The 27,033-nt window shown below is 39.7% G+C and overlaps 1 protein-coding gene across 6 annotated transcripts in view; it reads left to right on the top strand.

Annotated features, from left to right (window-relative positions):
- The window catches only part of LOC308063057 (contactin-3-like), a 138,827-nt gene that overhangs the window by 34,301 nt on the left and 77,493 nt on the right, over positions 1 to 27,033 (top strand). For all 6 annotated transcript variants that reach the window (XM_080385502.1, XM_080385503.1, XM_080385506.1 and 3 more), the window contains one exon: positions 23,593 to 23,727. In XM_080385502.1, coding sequence (XP_080241628.1) covers positions 23,673 to 23,727 — 55 coding nt within the window. In that variant the 5' untranslated portion in view covers positions 23,593 to 23,672. The remainder of the gene's footprint in view (positions 1 to 23,592; positions 23,728 to 27,033) is intronic.

Genomic DNA, 27,033 nt, shown 5'->3' with positions numbered 1-27,033 from the left:
GTGCCCCATCTTGATGTTCTTAAGGCATTCTAATGGGAAATTCCTGCAAGTAGGTTCAGTCTTCTTATTCTCTTTTCTGGAAAAGACAGATTCTTAAAAGTGACATAAGCCAGTGGTTTTATGAGTGTGACTGTCAGGGTTTACTCTGATACAGGAAGACGCAGATTAACTGCAGTCTGCAAACAAGATTTTTCACACATTTGAAACTGTGACAGGCATGGTGGCGTGGTGCGGCTGTCTGGGGAGCCAGCAAGCCTACGGAGAGAGGGAGGAAGTTATTGGTGGTGAGGGATGACTGTGGCTGGTGGCGAGTATCCGTCTTGAGTATAAAGATGACTTTAGGTGGCTTGAGAAATAATTACAAGATGGAGCTTGATTTACTAGTAAACAGGAAATCTGCTCATCTGTAAAGTTGCTTTTTGTGTGTATTAGTTTTCATCCTTCTTGGTGCTATCTTTGGCAGCCAGGTCTGTCTTGTTCTCATATCAGATATGTAACCTTCTAGTTCATATTAGGAAACTAAGGAACACTAGGTTATAGTCACCTGAGCTGGATGCATATATGCATTGAAGTTGAATGCTGCTAAAGTTACAAGTGATGGGAAATGACTTACTGAAGGGACTTCTGTGATGAGTATGTTGATTAAGTTCATGTTGTGGTGTCATGTGTTGACATGGGTGATGCCAAGATGGATTAAATGGCAAGATGCTTTGAAATCAGCTTTTGTTTAAAGATGTTTATAAACTTACTGTCTTCGTTGTTCAAAACTGAATGTGTAACAGAAGCTGTGTCTGGAAATGGAGGAGCAGAAGACTTGCTTTGGTGTTCAAGCTCTGAAATGGTTGCTCTGTTGCTGCTGTCCTTAACAAAACATAGCTGCAGTCACAGTAAGTCCTTTCCCAGGTCTTTTTTTGTTTTGTTTTGCAGCTCTACAGCTTAAGTTTCCCTCAGAGACAGACTGTTTCAGCCAAACCAGGGAAAGATCAGTCAGTGATTATCCCAATTAAAAACAATTAAAATGCAGAAACATGAAGTTAATAGAGCTGCAGTCTTCTGTTACGCTAATGTCTCCACCTTTCATTTAGTTAAGCTATTTAGAGTTGTAGCCCTAACTTCTCCATGTAGATTTTAATAGCCACATTTTATAGCACGTGGTGAATGAGAATGCATTAATAGGAGGGGAAAAAAAAGCAAAACACCTAAAGAATCATCGGTGGTACCTTGTAATGTGCCTTAATGTAGGAAGGGATTAGGTGAAGGCTGCAGGTTTGCATAAACCGAGGAGTCCTTTCCTATTTACAGGTACTGATTCAGTGCTCAAAAGGCCACGTTGGTCTTGTGTCCATTGAGACAGATGAAAAACAGATCGAAGTTGATGGCCTTTTAAATGAAAGTGTATCCAGGAAGGTACTATTTGGATAACAAAAATGGGTTGGGGGGGGAAGCTTTGATTGCAGTCAACTTAAACTTACTATACCTAGGTGGTTTTGGTGTGCTGTCTGATACAAAGAAAACAGGGGCTAATACAGAATGAAGGGAAAGTGGCAGGAATTAAAAAAAATTATGGATTCTCAGTCTAATACTTGCTTGAATGAAGAGAGAAGGTGGTGGGCAGTTGTAAAATAATAAAAATACTTTGTTTTTTTTGTGTCAAGCTAAAATAGGCATGTTTAAATTTGGTCTGAGAAAAGATCAATTAAAATACGGCTTATAATGTATATAGCATTGGTTTTATTTGAAAGAGCGGTTTTATACTTTCTAAAGTTTCACTTTTTAAATGCACTAAAGTATAATAATATTCCTTAAAATCAATGACACTTTCATTTTGTGTAGCTGATGTGGGTTTTATTTTTTTTTCCCCAAAACTATGACTCAGGTATTTTTAGTCTTGAAAAAGCTATCTGTTGATCAATGTAAAGAATAATTAACTGGCAAAGTAGCTGCATTTCCAGCTGAGCAAAACAGCAGGCAGAGCTACTGAGTTGTACTCAGCCCTGAAGTGTTGTCTGCAGCCTGGTTGTGCTCTCCTGGAAAACTTAGTGAGAATGGACGGTATTTGAAACCAGGACGTGTATTTTGTTAATCCTGATGGCACATGGGGGAAACTGCCTGTGTTTGTCTGTGACTCATGAAGAATTTAAAATACATACTGCAAAGCTACTAATATGCGTGAGCCCCCAGAAAATGAGGCACAGCAGCGTGGGCTATAAAAGGCTTTTGACCAAGTGCTTCAGGTAATAGGAAGAGAAAACCAGAGATGACCGGGCTTGTCTGGGGAGTTCTTATTGATCAGTCGGTTATTGGGTGCTGGAAAATACAAGAATAAACCTCAGGGTTTTTCCATGAGAGAGTTATACTGCTAACTCACCTCAATGCACCAAACTCAGGCAAGTACTTCTTTTAACTGGTTTGCTCTGAGGTACTTTTCACAGCAATAAGTTAGACTTTATTTATTTATTTATTTTTGTTATTTAAGAGCTTGCTGATTTCCATTATTTATCTGAGAGACTAATTCCAGACAGTCAGGCTAACACTTGTGGATATGAAGAGCATACTTTTGAAATCTGACCAAACTGTTTCTTTCTAAGCTGTTATCTGCTTTATTTCTTGTGTCTGGAGGTCTTGTAGCTGGATCCAAACATTGGGGGGGGGGGGGGGGGGGAGGGAGAACCACCCCGAGCATGATGCATATAACTCCTGCCCCCCCCCCCCCCCCCCCCCCCCGCAAAAAAAACACCCAAAAAACCAACCAAAGCCAAACCAACACACCCCCCCAAAAAAAAAACCAAACACCAACCAAAAATGAAACACACCCCAACCAAAACACAGATCAAACCAAAACCAACCATAAAAACAGTTGCTCAACATCAGATTGCTTATTGTGCAGTGCTAATATGCCTCTAGATGTATTTGTATACAGGTGAGTGAAGCAACAATGCAAAGATACAGTGGAAGTTGTTTGCATTTAAAGGCTTGTTCCTTCTGCTGCGCTGCTGTGACGGGCAGAGGGCAGGCATGAGGGTCTCTGTAATACACTGCATATTATTTAAATTCCTGACCTGCAGTTTGAGGGGGAAACACGTATTATGATGACAAGGAGTTAATAAGCATGAGCATGAAAGAGCTTATAAAATCTTTGTGCAAGGGACATCTGATTTACAGGACAGTGCTAATGACTTCCCTGTCATGCTGGGGGCCTGTGCACCACCTGATGCAGTGCAATTCACTCAGCTAAGGGTGGAGCAAGGCATCTAGGCTGCACCTCTACCCAGGTGTGTGTCTGGTGGTGGCAGGTGTATGTCTGCTTTTGTGATTGCAGCTTATTTGCAGCAACAGTCTGTAATGATTAAACCGGTTCAGCAGTTACAAATTAGTTCCTCCATACTGTGTTTAAATGAAGAAAACCAAATAAAGCATTGTTTTTACCCCAGTAAGTCACTTGTGTAGCACAGTGCCAGGGAAGCTGTGGACTCAAGACCTACTTTGGTGGTGAGGTGTGGTGAACACAGCGCAGGAAGCACCAGAGGCGTTGGATATAGGTACGTTTTGTATCCATTACTATAGAAGTATGGCTGTGTGCTGTTTCTTTGGTTTTGAATGCATAGTTGAGGAACAACACACTTGTACGCTCAATTATAAGAGAGGTCAGAAATCTTGAATTTTACTTAGTACTTTTAAAACAGTAGTTTAAGCGTAACGGAAAATTTGTTGTTAAATCCAGATTACTTTGCCATTTACATTTTAATCCAAGCAGTAATGGGCCACACTGGCATGAATTGTTTTTAAAAATGCTCTTCTCCCTATTCCTTTTTGTGTGTGTACTGGCTCATTTTTTTAAAAAAATAGCGTACTATCTCTGTAGTACTGCTGAAATCACAGTGCCACATTTGTAGTTTGGGGAGTGTGTTTCAGTTCAATAGGCCTTGACAATTCTGAAGAGTATTATGGCTCAACATGTTTAGGTCTTTTATGAAATTTAAAATAAAATAAATTACAGCTCTTTGTAGCTGTAAAGCTCTCTTTGGAGTAAATTGGTGGGGAAAATCAACTGGTTTTCCACAGTCTGACTTAATGTAAAGCATGGCCAGCATCCCTTTTGCTTCTACTGAGGTCAGAACAGTCATTTTCAGCATATTGTGCTACTTGACTACATAAGGAGCAATCCTGTCTAATCCAATCCAGAGCGGGTCAGTAAGTGATAAATTTTGTTTAGCTTGCAAGCATACTGATTTTCATAGTTCATTTACAGAAGAATTGTGTGTTTCTGCATTTGAAGCTGCTTTGGTTTTTGGTTGGTGTCTCTTGGCATTCCCAGTAAAATGTGCAAGATGAAAAGTACAGTTTTAATGGTGTATTACTGTGAAGATATTTTATATGGAGAAACTGGGAAATGCAACTTGTATGGTTGATGAAGAAACCATTGTTTTCTTTTCCTGAATATAATCAAATGTGTTGATTTTATCCTGGCTTTTTAAGGCTTATTGAATGTCACCTGGGTGTGTGTCTGTCTTGCTTATTGTAGTCACTTGGATGTGTGTCCGTCGTGCCTATTCTTCTGTCCTGCTGTTTGAAGACAGTCTGTTTCTAAAGCCATGAGAACTGGGTCTGCCTTTGCTACTGCCCAGCCACTTCGTGGTGCCCTCACCAGGGGCGGGGGGGTGAGCATCAGGGTGAGCCTGGTGCTTATTAGATGCTGGAGCAGGTGGTAACCCTTGGTGATCCTGATCTTGTAGGTGCAGGACAGTAACGCTCTTCTGGGTGGTGGGACTGTGTGTTGACAGAACATATATGTGCAGGATCGTGAGCAGGTTTTATATCAAAACCTCATGATTAAACTGTCAGCATTTACTGTGGTGACTTTTAATTTAATTCATAATTGATGCTTGCTGCTACAAGTGTAGTACAGGTCGTTGTGTGTGCAAAGCTGAGGTTATGAGTGGGAGGAAAGCTCTTCGGCACTGATTATTTAACGTCTCAGCCAAGTGTGTGATGTAAGCTGTAAATGACAGTAAAAAGAAAAGGCTGTATATGTATGTATGTTTTACTAGGGTAATTTATAAAGCTGAGTATAGGTTGATAGCGCTTCTGCTAGCTCATCACATGACTGTCAGTACCTCTTTCCCATCGAAGTGTGTTGTGCTCAGGGATTATGTTGCTGAAGAATTCAATAATAACAGTAAAATGTTTGTTGCACTATTAAGAACAACTGCTCTAAAGAAACCTAGCACAGTGATCAAGAGCCGTTGGCACGTGCACTGTCATATATGCGTGTGCACTTTGAGTCTTTCTCTTTCGTTCTAGATTAGTAGAAGAAGACCCTAAGTTCCTAAAGTTTGTAGTCCTTCATGTGACCTTTTCAACTGCACAGTCCCTGGCATCTGTTTAAGCATTTAAGTATATGTCTTTAGCAACATGTACCTCCTCTGGATAAAGATTTATTGATTCTACAGAGGTGCTACAAATACTTGTTAGGTTCGTGCACGTATCCTTAGCAGTGTATGGAAAGCCTTTATTTGTATACCAGACTTCCACCAGAGAGAATACATGTTTTCTTGTAGATTAAAGATCTTTCCATTCATACCAAAAGGAGAAAGATGTACGTACATTTACTTGACCAAGCAGCTCCCCGTTAAAACTGGTGGAAGGTGGCTGGCTAAAATCATGCTGGAAGCTTCTTTCTTCCATTAGGGTTCAGCTTGGTGGCAGTTCACCTGAACCTTTACTTAAACCAGTGCCGAAGCCAGCAGAATGTCTTTTTAAATGTCTTTTTCTTCTTGACAAGATAAAGGGCAGCAGCTGCTCATGTGTAACACATCCCTTTTTTTTGGACATTTGTCTGTTTTCTACTCTTGACTAAACAAGAGTTAGCCTTTGTCCCAGAAGTAGCTAAATTTATGTAAACTGGAGTTATTTTCCTCTTCTCCCCTCACTTTTGAGCGCCTGCCTTCTTGCATAGCGCTATTCTCTTGCTGCTTGTCTCACATGTTTCCTGTTCTAAAAAATCTGTTGAAATTATAGTGGAAAAAGTGATGAAGCCTCACCGAGAACTGGCAAATGATTTGTGGAATCAAATACAATTACTGGAGTAGTTGCATATATACACTGGTTTTCCTTTTATATGTTTAGCTTTAATCCGTTTATAGATCTTGGTTCCTCACTATAATTGTTTTAAGTATTGGATTTTGAATCTTGTGTTGACTGTCTGATATTGTACTGCTAAGGAAAATAAAAGTCTGTATGGCTCTGGTGAAGAGCGGTTTCTAATGCTTTAAAAGCTGTAGTTAGTCTACTTGAGCATCCTTTTCCCTTGATAAGCTGAAAATGTAAATGTAAGAGGTTTTGTGTCTAACAGTGCTATTCTTCTGTGACTGTCACATGAAGAAGTAGTAGGGTTTTCTCCCCTCTTCTCCTTGGGAGAATAAAAAAAGACTGTGTTTTGCGTGGCATGTGTTTTTTGTAGTAGGTTCTTCCCTGCCATGTGACTATGGTTCGCACTCCAAAATCCAGGTACTAGAAAGTTCCAGTATTTCGTCAGGTGCACTCATAGACTGGAAAGCTGTTCTGCAGATCTGTTCTTCTACAAAACAGCTGAAATAAGTGAATTTTCATCAAGAAACGCACCATCCTTTTCAAAAGCACAGCCCCCAGGGGTCCCTGGTTGGAGAGGTGAGCGGTCCCAGCCTTGCTGAGAACTGGCTTCTGTGCACCTGCCATCGTTAGTGCTGTACCCTGACCTGGCATTTGGCACCGCTGCTGTGCTTCCTCTGGAAGTGGTGATGGTGCCATTCGGTGTCTCTCTGCGAGGCACTGGGGTCCAGAAAAGGATCATGGACTCTTCTCAGTTTTTTCCACATTTTCTTCAACAACTTCCAAGAGGAGCATGGTGTCTTTTTGATGTTTGTTATTCCCAGCTTTGATGCATAGCTTAATCAAGATTGTTGTGAGATTTCAAGGTTTTGACCTTGTCGTTACTCTGTCCCAAGAATATTCTGGACTAGCTCAGTTGTGGGTTGATTGGTTTATTTTCAGGTGAAAAATCTGAACAATTTACTGTAAGTCTGTTTTTCATACTAGAGTAACTATGGTACGTGGAGAAATACGTATAAATATCTCTAGATGACTGCAAAGCAGCTTCTATGTAGTTTGTTTCAGGGTTTCTGAGAGGAACCTATCTCTTGCTCATACTGCCAAAGCTCAGGAGCTGGGCTTACTGTGCAGATGTCCTGTGTCATGCAAGGGAAACATCAAGGAATACAAGTATGGCACTTACCTCCTCTACTAAACTATACCTAGCTCTTCCTGGGCAGGTGGGCTGTTTGTTTGGGTGGGAGGGGGGGCTTGGGTGTTTGGGTTTTTTTGCTGCTTTCATTGATAGGAGGACAGAATGACAGTACTTAAGAGGCATCTGTCCCAAGTGTAACTTAACTTGAAAGCTGTTTTAGTATCACTTGCTGAATGTACTCTAGAGTTAAGAAAGTTGCATAAGCTCCTTATCTGAAGCTAAGCAGCTTAAAGAAGTTGCAAAGCTCCAGCACCTTGTGCTTCGTGCTGTTGAACTGTTTTAATATACAATCTTCTCTTCTCCCAGCATCTGAGCATCCTAATGTTACAGATTTCAATAACTTGCATAGTTAACTGCTCATGCCTGTTTGTTATCCTGAAAGAACAGAAAGCTCCCAGATGTTTCACATAGTCGTGATTTAAAAAAAAAAAATTAAAAAAATCAGTAAAACGTGAAACTAGTAGAAAACAGTAGTAAGGCTTGTTGAAACTAAACCTGAAATTTTCTCCAGTCTGCTTTCATTCTTAGATAGACTCTAGATGGCTTAATGCAGAGTAGGCATGAGTTCTGGTCTGGGCCATTTGATCCCGTTAAGACCTCATCAGGTGTCTGCTGCATTTCTGGGAACCTCAGATACTGCTGTGGTAGAAGTTTCCAGGTGTACCCTGAAGCTCTTTACACTATAGTGTGAAAAGAATTACATGTAAGCCACAAACATATGAATTGCTGATAACATAGGTGTACTTTCCCTTTTGTGTCCAAGGATGCTCTCTTTCCAGCAGGTAATAGTCTACAGTGCTACTTCTAAGAGAACCAGGCTTGGAATTTGTAATTCATGCATACAACATCATCTGGAAGGGGAAAATCATACGTTGTTTTTTTTTTTCTCTGCAGGTATCTTAGTAAAATAAGCAGAAAAAATTATCTCCTTTATCTGTATGACCCTTTACAGTACTGTAACAAAGGTGGTCTTCTCCCAGCCCTTGGTTCCCCGCAGCAGGGAGGGAAGAATCGGTATGTTCACCACATCTTCAGAAAAAAATTAAAGTGCATCAGTTAGGGGAATAAGAACTGCAGACAGTTAACTGTCTGCAATTCTAATTCAAAATTCCTCAAATTCTGAATGTATAAGGACCTACATTTTTCCTTTCCAGAGGACTCGGCAACTGTCCAATAAACCTAGTAAAGGTTGTAATGAGCATAATGTTCTTGGATTAATTTATCCCTGTACTTACTGGGAAGTAGCTTTATATAGCGATTTGAACTAGCTGAATGGCACTGTGAAAATAAGTTGTTTGAGATACAATCGGGTGTTGCAGCAGAGAGCTGACTTTTTCCTTTTTTTATTTGCACAAAAGAAATGTTAATGCTGCAGTGATGCAACACACTTAGACTTCAGATACATTAAATTTAACCTGTAATGAACTTACGGAAGTATGCCCAGTTACTCTTATGAACTGGGGGGTGGAAAAGTGCTAGTGTGTATTTTACTTCTCTTGTCCCTAACCAGGTCAGGTTTTGCTTCTGCAACAAAAGCAACAATGAATTTTTTTGCAGTCATCTTAGAACCACCTTTTGCCATTACTTACTGTCAAAGTCTTAGAGTTATGCAAAGTCACACTCAGTATTTGGGTGGATGTTTTAAGCAAACAGCCAACTCCAGTTACCCCGAGGAGGGTGCAACAAGCCCAGTGGGGTCTGTGTCTCTATGGCTGCTGCTCTGTGGAGCTGGTTCCTCTCCCTGCCTCTGGCAGCTACAAGCAGTGTCCTGAGTGCTGGCTTCAGCCCCTGTTTACTTTACAGATGCAGGCAACTGTAATTCTGGGCACACTTGTTATTTGTGTTATTTATCTGGTTCCTTTGTGAATCCTCCTGAGCCCTGAGTGATCTATTATTCTGATAAATTCCACAAATGCTCTGCATTGTGTGAGGACTTCTAAAAAATACAACCCTTCTTTGTTTCACCGGGATATATTTTACATACCTTAGACTTTTCTGACTAAAAGATGCTGGTACTTCTAGAAACAAAATCCCAGCAAGGCTTTATCATCAGTTGACAAACTTGTGTTTAAGGTTTCCTGCCCCTCCACTGTGTGAAATATATGTGGATCCAATTAATATTTTAGGAATGTGAAAGAAGTCTTGAAAACCCCCTTTGACACTGGGCTTTGAAAAATCTTGCTTCCTGGATTGTATGAGTGGTCAGGTGAATTTAACGGTCTTGTTAGTCAAAAAAGGCTCCCAGGAACCTTTGTAGAATTAAAATTACTTTTTATGACTTAAAACCAGGCATTGTAGGCACAGCTTTAAGTACTCTTGTACAAGGGTTTTTTTGTAGATTAATTTCTACTTTTTGTTCCTGCTTTAATGATACCACTTAAAGCCAGGCATAATATGTGCTTTAAGGCTCTGTTTCAGCATAAGTTCCAATTTCCACCTTCCCTCTCCTGTACAATGATGGATGCAGAGTTGTCACAAATATTTTAGTAATTGCTGCATCTTTCATGCCATGTGTCATAGGTCTGACTATTCAAATTTCACATTCAACTTAGAATAACCTCTCCCTGTGAGGAAGAGTAAGAACACATCTAATATATGTGTTGAAACACACATGTACTCATTGTTTGCGGAGGATCTTTTCCCTTGATGAGGGTAACTCCAGAAAAAGGTAGTGCAAAAGACCTTGATTTCTGTAGGAACATTTGGAAAGTGCTAAGGGGTGCTCCCCTAGGTCTAGGATGATTAGCAAAAATTATTGGGTAGAGCTGTCCAGGAGGAGCTTTTGCTCTCTTGGCTATAGCACAGGAAAATACAAATTCAGTGATAGACTGAAGTTAGGCAGCATGTCTCTAGTGTAACTGTTCATAAAGGATTTCTGTTGTCTCCTGGCCTCTTTCTTCCTTTCCTGGCTCAAAACACAGGTATGTTGTTAAATTAAATAAACAGTTTCCATTCAGTGCTTTCAATAAAAGGTGGTAGTGAATCTTGCTAAAGGGAGTAGAGAGCTTGGCGGCTTATAGCCCACTGCAGAAGGGCTAAGCTTTCTAGTTCAGTGGGTTTATTGGTTCTTAAAGAATTATGAATTTAGTTTGTGGTCATTTCTGGGAAAGTGCTTTCTCTTGGTCTGCAGGAGACTATTAACAGTGAGAGCAATGCCAAGTGCATTAAGAGAACCTTGGACGTCCAAAAGAAAAACAGCATCTTTTGGGATCTGGGACTTGTTGCTACCTTCCTGTTAGACACAGTGGGAAAGAATTTTTCTTTTTTGAAGAAAAAGTGACATGATGGGTTGGGAAGTGGAGCTCTGAGTGTAGATTTTCTGAATCTGTATTTCAAACTTGATTTAGCACCGTGGATGACTTCAGAACAATATTGTCATAATTTTTGTTAGGATGAATTAAAACTTTTGAACCTCAAAAATTAAATTTGGGTTTCTTTCTGCACCCTCCCTCACTGGTGCACGCTCTCTGTGTGACTTCCCTGCAGGTTTGTTTTCCAGCCAGTGTTTTGTACCAAGGTACTCTTAATACTTTACAAACCAATTAACCTCCCTCCCTGTTGTCTTTTCCTTTGGTGGGTTTTGAACCTCTGTCAGACAGAGATTACCTGATTTGAATTTAGTTTCCAAGTCAAGAAATTGATTTTTCAGTATTCCAGATATTCTGGGGTTCATTGCTGCCAAATGTTATCTCAGTGTAGCGCTCTGCTCCTCCCAGTTTTGTTTAGTTTTTTAAACCAAAGCTGTCAAACTTACTCAGCAAAGCCAATGGTAGTCTTTATCACATCTAACCTTGTACTGATATGTAAAGAGATCTTGCAAAGTAATTTAAACGCTGCTTTTTCTCAAGCTTTTTATTTTCCCTTGGAAGTGAGGCCTCCTTACATGGGAAGGATAAACAAATTTTTTTTGCAGTTCTCAGACTAACAAGTCTAGTACACTTTTGTTTGGGGTTTTTTTTGTGGCCATAGGCTAAGAAGTCTATACTTTTTTTTTTGGTGGCCATAGATCAGCTATGGTCACATGCATTAATTTTGAGACAAACCCTAACATTCCTCCTTTAGTATCAATGGAAGAAAATGGTTGAAATTTAACCTCTAGTTTTCTTTTTTTTTTTTTTTTTTTTCCAAATTACCATCTTAGAGTGACTGTCTCCAGGCAGGAAACATAGGTAACATGGATACCCAAATAGTTATGTCTGAATTATGCAAAACTGAGATTACCTGCCCATTGTTCGTCATATTTTCTTGTTCCCCTTTCCATCATGGGGTTTTGGGTACTGTCCCCTTCCAGTGGTGAGTTAAGGTGTATCTGAACTAATGCTGGAATTCATTTTGCAGTCGTAAAGGGGAGTAGAGGTGTGTGGGGCAAAACAGAGTAAGTGAGGAATGGGAAGAGTTGGGGAAGTGTTCTATTAAAACAAAAATGATAATTAAAATTTACCATATTCTGTAGTCTTAATAGTAACCATAAAATCGTTTGACACTGTTAAACAGTGCACTGTCATGTGCAAGTTAATCAGCCGTGCTAATCAACTGACATCTGTAATGGCTTTAGCATATTCTCCAATGGGTATTATTCTGCCTGCTAGTTCAGTTTAAGTGTTTTTTCTGTTATCATGTCACTCTGGGGTCAGTATTTCTGCTACTAGTTTGAAATTTGGCTGAAATGCAGTATTCAAGTTTTCAGGCAATATCTCAGTTTCTTTTTTTTAAAAAAAAACAACTTAAAAATATTTGAGCATTTTATTTCTATTCGTAAGAGAGGAAAGTCTCTCGGGCTGAGTAACTTTTAAAGTGAAACTTCACAGGCATCAATGCAGATTAAGCTGCCTTGGTCTCAAGTAAGGAGAAGGGGAAAAAAGTATTGAAATGGGTTCAGCTATAACCATTCAGCTGTGACTTTGAGCTTTTCTTTACTTTCACATCAGTGCTCTGTGCTGCGGCGGATTATTTTCTTGCATGTGACTTTGAGTGAGATAATCATAGACAGGATAGATTAAGGGTACCTGTGGCCATATCTCCTGAAGCTCAGTTCCTTGCTGAAATTGGTGAATTTTTCTATCTAGCTCCTCCATTCCCAGGCTATAGATATTTCAAAAGAATAGGAAAAGGCTGGTAAGACTGTATATAAAATGTAAATTGCACGTGTCTTACCTTCCACACCCCTCCCCATGTTTACTTATATTCTTGAAGCATTTATGCCATTTTGCCTGCCTTTTTTTTTTTTTTTTTTGTCTGTTCAACCATGTAAGACTGATGTGATTTACTCCTTGTGAGTAGTTGCCTTGATGTAGACCACTGTGCACGGCCTGGCGTTACACTTGGCTTCTCCATCACTGGAGGCAGTTTGAAAGATGCACAGAGCTTTGGAGCAGAAGACTCTCCAGAGGAGCTTGGTGCTGTTGGCTTCCCCAGCCAAACTCCTCTGCGTCTGAACACTGAAAACTTGTGTTTTCAAAAAATATCTATCCAGTGTGTATATACTGGTTTAGAGAGTAATGTACTCAAAGATGTGTGCTAGCGGTAAATCCTTGGGTGTTTTTTTTTTTTTTTAAGGTCAGTTCATATATATATATATAGAGATATATGACGCCTCACCCTTGCCTACCATGGCAAAACGAGTAGATGTCTAACAGCTAAAGAAGAAGCAACAAAGCATCTGCTGTGTTCACCTGCTGGCCTTTTTCTCTGTTTATCTGGCCGTGAGGCAGAAAACGAGCCTGTGCAGTCTGTCCTCAGGTCAGCTTGCCTGTGGGTCATCTCTTGCTCTTGGCTTGCTCCTGCTCGGAGGGAGGAGGAAGAAACCAGTGCCTGAGGCTTATGGAAAGAAGAGAAACTTTCCATTACTGCTCATGTGGAGCAGTGTGTCTCACCAACAAGTTTACATCAGGTTTATGCCAGTTTTGGTCTAGGAAGTTTCTCTCATAGATGTTGGTCTAGAAGAAACAAATATACATTTAGTATAATATTAAAATATTGAGTTCACACCTATGGTTAAGTGTATACATGTGCCAGAGGACCCATGGAGGGGACAGTCATCAGCCTTAGTCATGTCATACAGTTGTTTGGTTTTTTCTGTATTAACTTAGTAAGGTAACCTCACAAAGGATATGTAGAAAGCTGAATTAGTGGTTAAGAAAAAAAAAAAACAATGCAGAAAACCTTGCCATCAGACCTCTGAAATGTAATGCGGAAAAGGCTGTCGTTCTTGCTCTGAGTAAATTGGCCGGGAAAGTCTGCATTAAAATGTATTATTAAAGATTTTGAAATATGAAATCTTGGAGACTTTTTCCATTTAAAAGTAGAGTCCAGAACTTTGTGGGAAGCCACAAGGCTCACGGTGGTGTTCGGGCAAGAGAGGTGCTGGTGGAGCCCAGGCACCTAGAGGCTCTCATCCTCAAACCTCTGTTAGAAATTTTTTTGCTTTTCCATTAGAAACAAATAACTGTATTGCTGCTTTTTTTCTGCAAAATGCCTGGCTAATTCAAGACAGAGGTCATTCTTTAAGTAACTGAAGAGATGGTCATGTGCTGAGATTTTCTTTCGGTATTGAGCTATGCATGTGGCAAAATGATGTTACAGTTGAATAAATTTTCTGGTAGGTGCTTGAGCATTAATGAGACCCTTGGAAGGAAGAAAGGGTGGGAAGGAAGGGATTTTCCTGCAGTTTTCTGTTTAATATATACTGTTAGATTGCTACATACTTCTTTACATATACAGCTAGCTGTAAATATGGTGTATACATATACATAGCTAGCAACACGTTTTACTGTTTAACCTACAAAATCTCAAGTTTTTTTCAAGACCAAAGTGTACTGACTGTTTAATTTTTCAGCTGTTTTTTAGACAGAATGATTTTTCTCATATGTTGGAGTTCAGATTTCAGTTTACGGAAAAGTTTAACGGGACAGAAATAATAAGTTTGTGTGGTCTCCTGCAGTGAGAGGGACAGAAAGGCTCGAGTGTACGTTTTGATGAGTATATTTGGGACTAAGAGCAGCAATATTTTTTATAGGGAGCTTTGTAAATTAATTCCCTTCTTTGGAAAAGTTAGTTGGATACAGTGTGGGGTGTGTTGGCGTAAATTTTGGTGCAGTCTGGTGCTGAGAGTATTTGTGTTGTGTTGTATGCTTTTGAGTTGCAGTGTCCTGACAGGGTAATATATTGTCAAAACTTTTTTTTTTTTTTTTGAAAGTAGAGTGACTACATTGCTGTTCTATCTGGTGGCATTTAGTGGTCTGTCTGCGGTTAGGTTTTTTTATTTTGTTGTTTGTTTGGCTGCTTTTAATTTTTCTGTGTTGGGAGGGAGTTTAGGAAATGCTTTGGGTTTGTGTTGGATTTTTTTGTTTTTTGCAAGTGCTTGAAGACAGTCTGTTTTTACTCTGTGGCATTTCTTAGTTCCCTTGATGCCTCAGTTCATGTATATGGAACTGCCTGAATTTCAGTTACCAGGATGTGAAGCCCATCTCAAGGGTAGGATGGGTCTTGCTTGTCCTATATCTTGATTTTATGTAGATTCCCTACTTCTGAATGAGAGAAACATAAGGGAGAGCAGCATGTTCTGTTTTAAAAAAAATAATATATATATATTTGAACTAAACTGTAGTACTGTGGGCAAATAAGAATATTGGAAATTCAGCAGTCTTTAAATTTTTGATGAAGAGGGAAGTACTGACAAATTGCTGTAGGTGACCCTCAGAGCTGGGTCAGCACGTGTGGGGCTCCCCAGCTGGGTGAGGCCATGCCCTGTGGGAGGTGGGTGTTAATATCAGCTGGGACAAGGTGAGATGTACAGACTGACTTTGTTCTGGCCAAGGAGTATCAAAGTGAAATTATGTATGCAATGGAAAGTAATGAGTTGTATTTGAGCAACCATGCAGGATAAAAGAACCTTTTGAAGTTATGATTTGTAGGAGGTGGAACCAGAGTTGTTTTGACAGAAATACTGTATTATTGGTACCTCACTAGAGACCACTCTCTCTCTGTTAATACAAAGGCCCATTACGTGGGAATGAGGAATGGCTAATAAAAGCAATCCCAACTGCCAAAGGTCAGTCTTATTTTCAGAGACTAAGTATTGGCTCATCAGCAACATCTCCTGCCATCCAAAGGCTTACCGTGCTACTGGTCAGCAAGTATTCTGGCAGCCCTGGAGAGCTGATAATGCAAATGCAGACATTGCAGTCATCAGAGTTATGGAAATAGAAATCAGGTAGTCGGGTTCCTCCCCCCGGCCTGCTGCAGCTACACAGGGCATGGCATGTCCAACTACCTATTTGACCTTTTTTTTTTTTTTTTTTTTTTTTTTAACAATAGTTTTGATTTATTTATCATATTTCTAGAGGCTTAGATTGTTTTGAGGTGATCTGTGACATCTTGTCATCTGTGTTCAAAGAATTTGTGACCTCAGCAAGTACCTTTCTTGGAACATCTGGTTGAAGGTGATGGCCCGTGTGTTATGAGAAGAGTGTGTGAAACGGGTAAGTTAGAGGGGGAAGGCCTCAGGCGTACAAATTACAGGAATAGGGGCCTGAAAATAAGAGAGGAAATGCTTTATTTGTGACAGGTCACTCTTCTGGAGGGAAAGAAAAATAAATTTTGAAGTTCATTGTTGGTTTGAAATACTGTTCCAAGAAAAGAGGTCTTCAGGGACAGAGCGCAGGTTGTGTCATCAAGGGTGCATTGCAATTTTAACATTATGGTACGTTAACCGTAGGGTGTTGAAATGCAAGAGGCTGCTGCACTGATGCTGTGTAGCATGTTTTGGGAAGGCATTTAATGATCTGCTGAAGTACAGAGAAATGCATCTGTGTAACGGTAATAGGGGTATCTAAAATAGCAGAAACTAGCTTTTGGTGATGACTGGTGATTACTAATATATATTTTTAAATTTCAATGGCACTTGTAGGAATTTCAAACCTTTCTTTGTGATAAATAGACAGTATTCTGATCGCTGTAAGTAAAGAATTTTTACCAGTGAGTTACAGCCTGAAAGCTTTGGTACACTGTAAAAACTCCTTTTCCTTCTGAATAATTTTAAAGTACAATTTTGGAACCAAAGATGAGAATTTACTTGAAGACTAGAAGGGCGCTTGGTGGTATCTGGGGCACGCCAAGTCTGTATGCAGATGAACACCATGGCAAACCTAAAAACCTGCTGCTTGGGGCTTGAGAGCCATCCCTTGGCAGCCAGGACCCGATCTTGGACCTGCATCGCGGCTATGCTCTTGCTATTTGAAATAAAATGTCTTGGCTGATGCCTGTGAAGTTACTATTGTTATAGCAGGTGTTTTGTCTAACAGGTGTCTTAAGTTCGTTTCTCCTGTGAGTAGAGATCTTGTTTGTTTGGTTTTCTAATACTATCAGCTTTTGTAACTAAAACTCTTCAAAATATTACAGAAAGAAAACACAAAGTATCTTTTTTGTTGTTTATTTCTTATAAACTGGTTAATTGCAAGCTGGGACCTGGTTGGACAGGAAAAGCAAATAGGATGAAGTTAAGTTTTAAGGTCTGAAGAGTAAACTTTTGTGTGAATCTGCTTTGTCTCGTGGACTTTGTCTATTTACCAATGTGTGGATGTTTCATGAAGTAATGTGGAAAAAGGCATATAATTCTGTTTCAATATCTATGTTTTGAATTAGAGTAGGTTAATTACTCATCAGTGTAACACCTTCACTGTACCAACATCAAACCCAGGCATAATTTAGCTTTAAATGACAGTAAACATATCAAACTTGATTCACTACCTTCAGAATGGGTCTTCCATGTACGTGGCGTCTGGAGTTGCTGTTGCTTAAGACTTACTAATGTTAAATCGTATCATGTAATTGCTTAAATTGAAGAACTTAAAAGAGATTCCAATAAACATTCCCCTGTGAACTTGGGGAAAAATGTGAAGCTGGTTCTTTTGTGGAGTGTTCCCATGGATGTCTCAAAGCTGATTGATGTGGGCTGTCTCTGCGGGTAGTGCAAAGTGAGGACCTCTGGCTAGATATAAAGAGGCTCTCAAATTGTTGATACACAGAGTTGGGGAAAGCGGTGGTCTTAAAAATAAGCAGGATTTTGGAGGACTTTAAATGTAATTCCTTATTTTTTTTTGTCTTGCGACTTCACTGCTTTTGTTGATGTGGAATGACTCTCCATGGGAAGAGGCTTGGCAGAGTTAAAGGAGTTAAAGCTTTCTTCAGTAGTAGTTACAGCTCTTAAATAGAAGAACTTCAGGGTACCAAGTTCAGAAACTCTGTTGGTTTTATGTTCAGAGATGGTCTTAACATGGTGAGAGTAAGAGATACAAAGGAGAGATGCTTTGCGACACTGTTCGTGGAAAGATTAGTACACAAGGAGAGTGGCTATTCAATTACTACAGATGCTTTTTGTTCCAGTGAGAAAAGGGGGGACTGAAATAAGTGTAGGGCTAGGGAAGATGCTCTGTAAACCAGAACCAGTCGTGTGGTCTGTGTGCCGGGGAGATTTAGGTCAAGCGCAAGGGATGGATGGGCAGGGAATCGAAGCTGAAAGAGTCAATAAATGCAGTGAGACAAGAGAATTTGTAATAAAACTCTCCACAGAACAGTTGCTGGTTCTTCTATTTTAAGCTTTTAGAAATTAATTTTGTTTCAAATGATGCTTTTAACTAAGCCTCTGCGAAGGACACACAAGAGATGACTTTAATCCTACTTAGTGCTGGTTAATGAAGTTTCTCTAAAACTTTCTTCCTCCTTTTTGCGCTCACAGTTCAACTTCATCAGGGTGATTTGTCTGCCGTTGCTACCCCTGTAGGGATGGGGGGGCTGAGGAAGAGCCACAGGCAGCCTCACAACTACTACCTGCAAAGGCTGCTTCCTAATGAGCGGTGCTACCATGCAGCTGTGGAACAAAGATCTAATGAGACCCCAAAGGAGTCAGAGCAACCACAGTTTTCCTTAGAGCAACATTTTAAACTTTTCTTTGGAATAATCCACAGTATTGCCTCATGGGTTTTTGCCTCTGTTCTTTGTCATACTTCTTTAACTGGTCAATTCTTATTTATTTACAGTCTTCAGGTGTGTTAGATGCATTTGCATTTCTTTCAGAAGTGTGCTTCTAGTGCTGGCTCTGTAATATTTCCTGAGTTTTGTTTTATTCAGAGCCTTTCCAATCTCTAGTATTAAATTGCTCAGGTTTGTTTGTTGGATGATGTCACTTGAAGGAAATTAATAATTGAATTCTGACAAAATCTATTCTGAGCTCTCATGTTGAGCTGGCACTATGTTTGTGTCAGTGGAACAAATATATATGTTGGATTTTTTTTTAAAAAAAAAACAACCCACAACAGAAAAACCAAAAAAAAAACCCAAAAAACACATGGTGGTCAAATCTGGCAAAAGTAAGTCTGCCCTTGACTTGATACTTCCATATACCTTCAGCACTTTTGAGTTGGAGTCATCTCAACAGAGAGAGATCCAGGTGAACTGGGCTGTCTTGGTATTGGACCAAAGTCTGGAGATGAGCTGATGTTGGAGAAAGAATATCTTGTGAGAAAGTAGCACTTCTGAAGTGGGTTTGTTGTGTTTCTTTTGGATTTTCAAAAGCCTATGATTGTGGCATTTTTCAACTGAAATGTTTGTTTTGGGTTTTTCTATGAGCATGGCAGAGTGAGTGTGTAGTTGCTATATGAAGTGAAAATATTGTAAGAGGCAGTGGCTTGATTCAGCCCACTAGGTCAGTATTCCTTACTGAAACAAAGCATATTGGGTAGTTTTTCACAGCTAGTAACTTTGTTTTGAAGGAAATGACAAATGGATATTCCACGCCTGCCCCCCAACAACAACAAAAAAAAAAACAACCCAAAAAAACCCCACACAAACAAACCAAAACAAAAAAACTGGGCTACTTGAAGCTGCTGAGGGGCATTCCATGCTCATCAGTGCATTTTCTTTTTATGATGCCCTGTGGAGATGACTTTATCATTAACTAAAGTGTAGATCTTGTAATTTATCAAGATGAGATTCTGTTATTTCTTTTCCTTTGCAAAGATATGCTGACCTCTAGTGTCAGTACATCAATTTTCTGTTTTGTGGGTTGTGATCAATACAGAAAAATAAGTTCTAGGTCTCTGTAGCTCTCTGAAGTTCCAGGACTTTCTGATTAGCTTAGACTCAGTGACACTATGAATTCCTCTAGCTCAGATTCAAAAGTTGAACTTGTCAGCCAGATCTGACAAGTTCCATTTCTATATATAGAAATAAAAATTCCACCTTTGGGGAACTACTGCTTTTTACACTTGACTCTGGGTAGTAAAAATTAAGGTCACTGAATAAAATTACTGACTTTTGAACCTTTCCCAAACTTTCTGTTTCTTTCAGATATTCGTGTCCATCACTTGCTATGTTATATGATTTGAAAGTACATAGGTTTTGGAAAGCAAATTTTGAAGCAAGAAAAATCAAGTTGAGTTTTTTTGTATGTGCTTTCATCCTATGTAACTTGTTTGGCTGGTGTTGTTTTATTCTCACTGTCCCTTGGCTGTCTTCAACAGACTTCTCAGAGGAACTCATGAGAATTTGGTTATCTCTGAAAGTCAAAGAAATGTATAATAAATAAATTAAATCCATTGTTTTTTCCTGGTGTGTTTGTACCACTTCACAGGTTTGCTTTCTTACTGTTCTGAAATATCTCTGGCTTCTCCTGAAACAAGAGCACTGTCAAGTACTAGGAAGCTTTCTAATTAAAAAAAAAAAAATAAATTATATTTCCTTTTAAATATTCTGTGGGTATTACTCTTTTTGTTTCTTTACCATCTTTTCCCACCACAGCAGGTGCTGCTTGTTGTTATTCTTTCTGGCCTTTACATACAAAGTGCTCAATTACTGTGGAGGTAATTTAAGTCCATTTATTTCCAAAAGCACCGCAATGATGTTGTGGATTTGCCCCTTTGCTTCTGCAAAACGAGGGGAGGTAAAATTATTCTTTGCTTTTAATACTGCATTACTCTCAGTTTGTAAGTTGTGACATATTTCAAACATTACAATGAAATGGCAAGGAGCTGGGACCTTCTCTGTGTACTCTTCCTTGCTTCTTTCTGAATGTGGATGATCTGAAAAACAGCCAGGGTTATCCAGGAGCTTTGAAGGTGACAGAGATGCAACATGGTCATCTGATTTTTGAATCCCTGCATTGGCAGTGAATAGCTTTACAGATTCTTTCAGTCTGCTAGATGATTGGAGTAAGTGTGAAATGAAAAGTAACTCACTGCAGCCTTTCTAATATAATAGACACTTATCTGTTACCTCTGATGGGGATCTAATTTTTAGATTGATGAAACCCTTTTTTTTCCTCTAAGGGGTAAAGGTGAGCTGTAGTGGTACTCATACTTTTTTTTTTTTTTTTTTTAATCAGTTTCAAGCAACAAGCATATTCCAGTGCCAAATATTCACTGAGCGTCTATTAACAGTCTAGTACCATCGTCCGATTTGTCAGAGGTGCCGAAGGGGGAGGGCAAGGGAGCCTGTGGTGGGTCTCGTGTTTAGCAGCCCTTCGTGTGCCTGTTGGTGGCACACTGGGATGGCGTTGACAGAGGAAACCTCCTTTTTAGCTTCCCTCCTTTAATAGGAAGGTTGTAGCTCAAGAATGAACTGGGGAGAAACTTCAAGAATTGTTATTCTTTGGTGTCTGCTTGGTGTTAAATGCGTGTGCATATGAACTCACATCTTCCTTTGTAAAGAACTGACGTTATTGAGCATAAGGCAGTGTTTATCTGGTTTAAAGCTATAAATGTGAACGCTAAGTGTTGTGTTTTAAAAGTGAAATTTGGGATATTCAGCAATAGGTCCTAGATTAGCAAAATATGGCAGAACAGAGAGAAAATGAAGCGTTTAAAGTAATTAAAATCTTACGAGGTTAGCCAGCTGGTAACTACCATTCTTTAGATATTAAAATTCATTAAAATATAACACAGGCAGTGGTTGGGACGTATTTTTATGATTATATTCCCACATATAAGACTTCTCAATTTATTTAGCTTCAAAGCACTTTTTTTCTGGCCTGAAATGGAGCTGTCATGTTCTGCTTTGCCCAGAAAACTTGAAGAACAAAATCAAATTAATTTAGCTTTTCCATCGGGGCTTGGGTGTTTTTTTCCTTTCTTTTTTCCTTTCCTTGTAAGACTGCAAGAAAGCTGACATAGAGATATACTTTAGTATTCCTACTCCATCTCCTCCCTGTCTGGCTACCCTCACTGCTCAGGGCAGACACTGGAGCTATGAAATAGCTATTTTCCATGGGCTAGGCTGGTGATGCTCAGGTAGGATTTGGTGCTGCAGCCCAAACCTGGGGGTGTCCTGAGATGCTGCCATGCCTGGATGGTGTGGTGCTGGCACAGCCGTGGCTTCAGCTGGCAGTGGGAGCAGCGCGGCCGGGGCTGTGTGCTGGCCAGGTCTTTTGTTGTCCTGTCCAGGGATAACCACCCTTAGAGAAAGGCTTTGCAGATGGCCCTTGGAATCAAAGGGTCGAGGATGACCAAGCCCAGGTTTGCAGTTTCAACAAAAAGTATTTTTTCTTTTCTGTTTAGGTTGGGTTTGTTTGTATGTTTTGAGGGTTTGTTTGTTTTAAGTTCTGAACTGCAGGTTGGACAGAAAATGGTTTTTTTCCCTTATGTGATGTCCTCAGTATGTGTGTCTGATGTCAGGCTTTCTGGCTTCTGGAAGGGAAGAAATATTATGTTGCCAAAGTACTGTTGTACTTTTGTTGTTTGCTTTTTTTAACACACAAACTTACCAGAATTTATTGTACTTAACAAGACTCCTTTTGGAAACCAGTAACGTTTTAGTTGCATGTGATAAACTTCAGATCTTAAGTCTATGAGAACTGGGTATGGTTTCTCAAACTGTTTGGGGAATATTCTCCCCTGCCTTGTCATCTTTTAGGTAGTTGGGAGTTGCTGTACCCCTACAGTAAGCTTTCCTCTTGCACCAGCTTTGCTGGCAGCAGGTGCCTGCTGAGAGATCGATACCTGTTACTTGAGAGAAATCCGAAGTTTTGGTTTTGTTTATTTTCTGGTTTAGAAAAGCATGGGAAAAGTCAGAAAGCAATACCTCTAACAGAATGGAGGAGAGGGTGCTGCTGTTGGCGCATTGTGCCTTGCTGTGGAAGTTGATAGCGTACCCTGCGTGAGCCAGGGATCGTAAGATGAGGAAAGATAGGCTTCTTGTGGCAAAGGGCTGTGCAACCTCCATGGGTTTTTTGAGGAGATTAAATTCTCCTAGTGGATAGTGGGGTGGGGATGTATCAGAGGGGACACTGTATGATCTATCTTTCTGGGATGCTTAGCCTGAAATTCAGACACTCGGTTTACGGAAGTGCTGAAATCTTTTTAACTGTCTTGTGAAATAACAGTTCACATGGAAAAATCAAGTTCAAATGTCACAAATTCGGGTCTTCAGAATTCATGCCTGCTTTCTGGACCTTAATATTTCTGTGCATTTGTCTGTGGAGTACTTTAGAAGGAACGGTTTGGTCTGGTCTGTGTGTGCAGAACCTCAAATTTTACCCAGCTGCTCTGCCTCTGAAGAAAGAGGATGCTGTGGAAGTGACACACACAAAATATAAAGGCCACAGTTGTCATGCAACTTGAGAAAATGTACTGTAAAGCTTTATTTGGGGGTGGGGGCTGGGAATTGAAATGTTATACTTGGGCTAGTAGGGCTTGACAAACCCTTTATCACCTAGCCAGTGACAAAGGTAGAAATGGAAGCCAGCAAGTAAGTTCATAGGGTGTCATTACACCTGATGCTGAGTGTGACAAGCTTATGGGATGATTTTTCCGTTTTTCTGCATCATCAGGCTTCTACAGTGCTGTTACACATGCCAAGTACAAATTCAGAATGGGGGGGAAAAAAAAGAATAGATTAGACATGGCTTTAATTAAATCGGGTTTTGCACATGTTCATATTGTTGCTAGCATGGTTGCAAGTCAAGTGCAATGTGAGCTGTCTTGTAGCAAATGCATTAAGCTTCTCTGCTTTCTGTATGATTGCACCTCGTGTACTCCCTTTCTTTAGAAGTACTGTATCTTACAAATAAATGAATGCTGGAGATTGGTGGGAAGTAGGAACTACAAAATCAGTTTACCCATCAGCTCTGCTCCTACTGGAGTATGTAACTTCCAACACCTCATACATGTACCTAAATGTGATACATGTATATACCCTCCTGTTGAAGGTCATAGGAAAAAAGAGGAACGTTGGAGAATCTTTCAACTTTTTCATTAACAAGGAAGTCAGTTCTTAGGGATCGTAGAGGGATTCAGTTTTATGTTTGTTCTTTTTGACAGGTTAAACCTGGCTGCTGGAAAGACTGAACATTCAGTTCATCTGGGACTGAACGAGAATTACTGAATTTAGGTGACTGAAGATGCTGCTGCTCTGGAAACAGTTGTTCCTGGTCTCACTTGTTGGCTGTCTTGGAGGTAACAAAATACAATCATCTCTAACTTCCAGTTTAGAGCTATGTATAAATCTCAAGATCCCAGATTTGAACTGTGCTTGAGGAATAGAACAGGAAGGCTTTGAAATGTGAATGTCATGTAGAGTTTAAAACCCAAACATGTAATAGATTAAATAATACAAAATATTAACAATGAATGAATTAAAATAACTTTTTTCTCCAAAGTTATCACATGGGAATATGTTTTCAAAGCCAGGAGAAGATATTTGAATGCATTAAAGATTATTAGTTATTAGTAATGTTATATATAGTTATTAGTAATGCATTCTTTGTAGGTGTGCTGATTGAATAGCTACTATACGTGGTTTTATTTAATTGGTAACTTTAAATTCTTGCTGTAACTGGGGATGGTTGCTACAGCCTTTGTCAAAACTTTGTTTACTTTAAAATGGGTTTATTCATGAGGACTAGTGATATGTTATTGCTGCACTAGTTCAGCAGTTTGGAGCTTTGCTTTTCCTGCTATGCCAGACAATTCTCAGTGTTTGGAACTTTTACTGCTTTTCAGGTCATCTCTCTCCTGCCACGTTAGCTCTTCTGAATTGTTTTTCTCTATCGAGGTCAATGCTCATAGCAGCAGTAGAAGTCCCTTGCTTTCCTTGTCAATCTCCTCATTCAGCATGTGTTCTGGTTGAGCATCCCTAGTAATACCAAGATGCGTGTGAGGGGGAGAGGCGAGGCGAGGCTCCTGTTCTGTTCTCAGGGGTTGGACTCTTGGCAATTTTGGTGCATGTTGGTGTTGCCAGGGTTGCAAAGGGCAGGCGTAGCTGATGGAGCCCAAATTATCTACACGCATCCTCTTCAGAACAGTCCATGCTACTTCGGGGAGGAGGATAGTACATGTGCATGTACTTTAATTGAAACATGTAAATGAAATGGTTTATAGCCTGGGTCTATTGCAAATAGATGTGTTTTCTTTACAAGAACTCTAATGCAGAGATAGATAGCAGATGCTGTGGTTGGCCTGTGCAGTCACCCAGCTGTGATTACTTACGGATACTGCAGCCTCTTCTCTCATCCCTCTTGCTCCTGTAACCTGTTGTTATGTTCTGGCTGCCCTCAGGAGGATTGAATTGCCGCGTGAGGTGCACAGAAACATAAATGAGTAAGGTATATGGATTTAGCTTTCTACAGAGGCTCAGAAGGCCAGGATTTGTTTTTGGCTTAATCAAAAACTTCGAATAAAGGGAAGCCTTATTATCTGTATAGTGAAAGGTCCTCATATTGCCTCTATCAGATCCAAATATTTTTCTACTGAAAAAGAAGATCCCAAGAAACTTAAAAATATAAATTATTTTTCCTGCAGGAGTACTTTACAGGTTTCTGGCTGAAAGGGGTCTTGGGCATTTCTTACGCTGCAGCAGTCACACAGGACTTGCACAGAATTACAGGTTGAAGTGAGGGGAGTTGCTTTTCTCTCGTTTAAACTGCTGGGAGCAAAGCTACCTTTTTAGTACGACACTTGAGTAAATACTGTCTTGCTTCTGGGTCCATCCAAAATCCAGGGACTAAAAATCATTAGCTTCCTAAAGACTTTTTTCAAAGTGTAGTCTTGCTGGTTTTGATCGCTTGGATATTGTTGTCATATTTATGTTGCAATACTTAGCTAAAAAGTATGAATAATTTTCATGCAGGAAATCACTTCTATTGGTGATAGGCACTGTGTGTGTGATTTGTAGTAGAATTAATGATTGTTATGTTCATGATTGTTAGATCAGTATTGATGCTAAAAAAAGGCTTAGTTTTTCATCTGCTAAATTTCTTTCTGTAGGTTTTTTGGTTGATAAAAGGTAAGGAAGATAAGGACTAAGAACTTAATCTTGCTGTATTTTTTAGTTACATTTGTACAATTTAATAGTTACCCTTTGAATCATAACAAACATCTAAGATACAGGTAGTCGAAGAGGGGAAGGCTAAAAAAACCCTAGTATTTCATTCATAGATAACATACAGTAAAACTTTCTTTTGAAAAATGACAATCACTGTACCCTTATTGAAGTTGTATCTTTTTAAATTACAAAGCATGCAAATCTTCTGGCTTGATGTATTGAATTGAAATATGCTCTTTCTTTTAAATGGAAAAAAAAATATCTTTGAGTTAATACAGGAGGAAACATCCAGACCAAGGAGGGTAGGCTAACTCTTAAATAGCACAGGGTTCCCCTTGGCTCCCAGGCGCTGCTGATGTGTTGTGGGCAGTAATATGAACAATCTGTAACCACCACTGGTTAGAGAGTGTGAGCGACAATGTCTGCAGAACTATTTGTGTGACACCCTTAAAGCTTTGCTCAGGTCACTTTGACCTTTGTAGTAGTTTGTGTGGAGAAGTACATAACCTCCTACAAGGATGAAAGATTTTTCACCCATCTGTTGAAGGACTGGTTTTATCCTTTAATCTTTCTTAGGTTTTTATTTCATGTCATCTTGGTTCTTTTGGGTCGTATTTAAAAGCAACTGAGATGAAAGCAAGTTTTGTTTTTGCTGCCTCTGAAGAAGGTCGCCTGAAGGATCTAGGGTGAATTGGGAGGTTTCCTATGTTAAACTGTATTAACACCAAGTGTAGCAACTGACTTCCTGGAAAAACAAACAAACAACATAGTCATAAATGTGTGGTTCTATGCAAATGTAGCTGTAGAAAGAGACATGGTATGAAAGGGATAACGTTAGCTGCAAATTCACCAAGTCCCAACTCTCAAAGTTCAGCATTTTCAGCAGCAAAGTTGGCATTGACAATCATTGAATTTGCTAATAGAAATGCTTGTTATTTAGGTAGCTACTCTACTAGTTGAACATTTAATTTCCAATCACCATTGCAGTACTAAAGAAAATGTTGCTAATACTTTGAGGTACAAGTGATTCTGGTCTTGTGTAATTCTTGTCCCCTTTTCAGCGTTCCTCCTGCTAGCCTTTCTTTGCATCTATTTCAGGTCATCTCCCTTCAATTAGTGTACTTCCCAAATGTCAGCTTAGTAGCCGTGGGGAGTTGGTAGATTGGAGGACCAGCAGGAAGTCAAGCAAAAAGATGTTTTTCGTATTGTCAAAAGCCAGATGTGTTGATGGGACAGGGCTGCTTGGAAGGCTTGAGCACCCATAATTGATATAAAATGTTGAGTCAGGGTTATATATATTGCCATCATTGACAGTGTTGCTTGGAGTTACAGTCAGCACTTGCAGAGACAAGTCTGAGCTACATGTAATTTGCTGAACAGCCTGAACATTTCCAGCTGCTTAACCCATCTCGCTCAGAACTCGCCAAAAGGTCTCAATC

Source organism: Falco punctatus, assembly GCF_963210335.1.
Source record: "Falco punctatus genome assembly, chromosome: 4".
Taxonomy (NCBI): domain Eukaryota; kingdom Metazoa; phylum Chordata; class Aves; order Falconiformes; family Falconidae; genus Falco; species Falco punctatus.
Note: the sequence above shows the minus strand (reverse complement) of the source record. Positions and strands in the feature narration are given on the sequence as shown.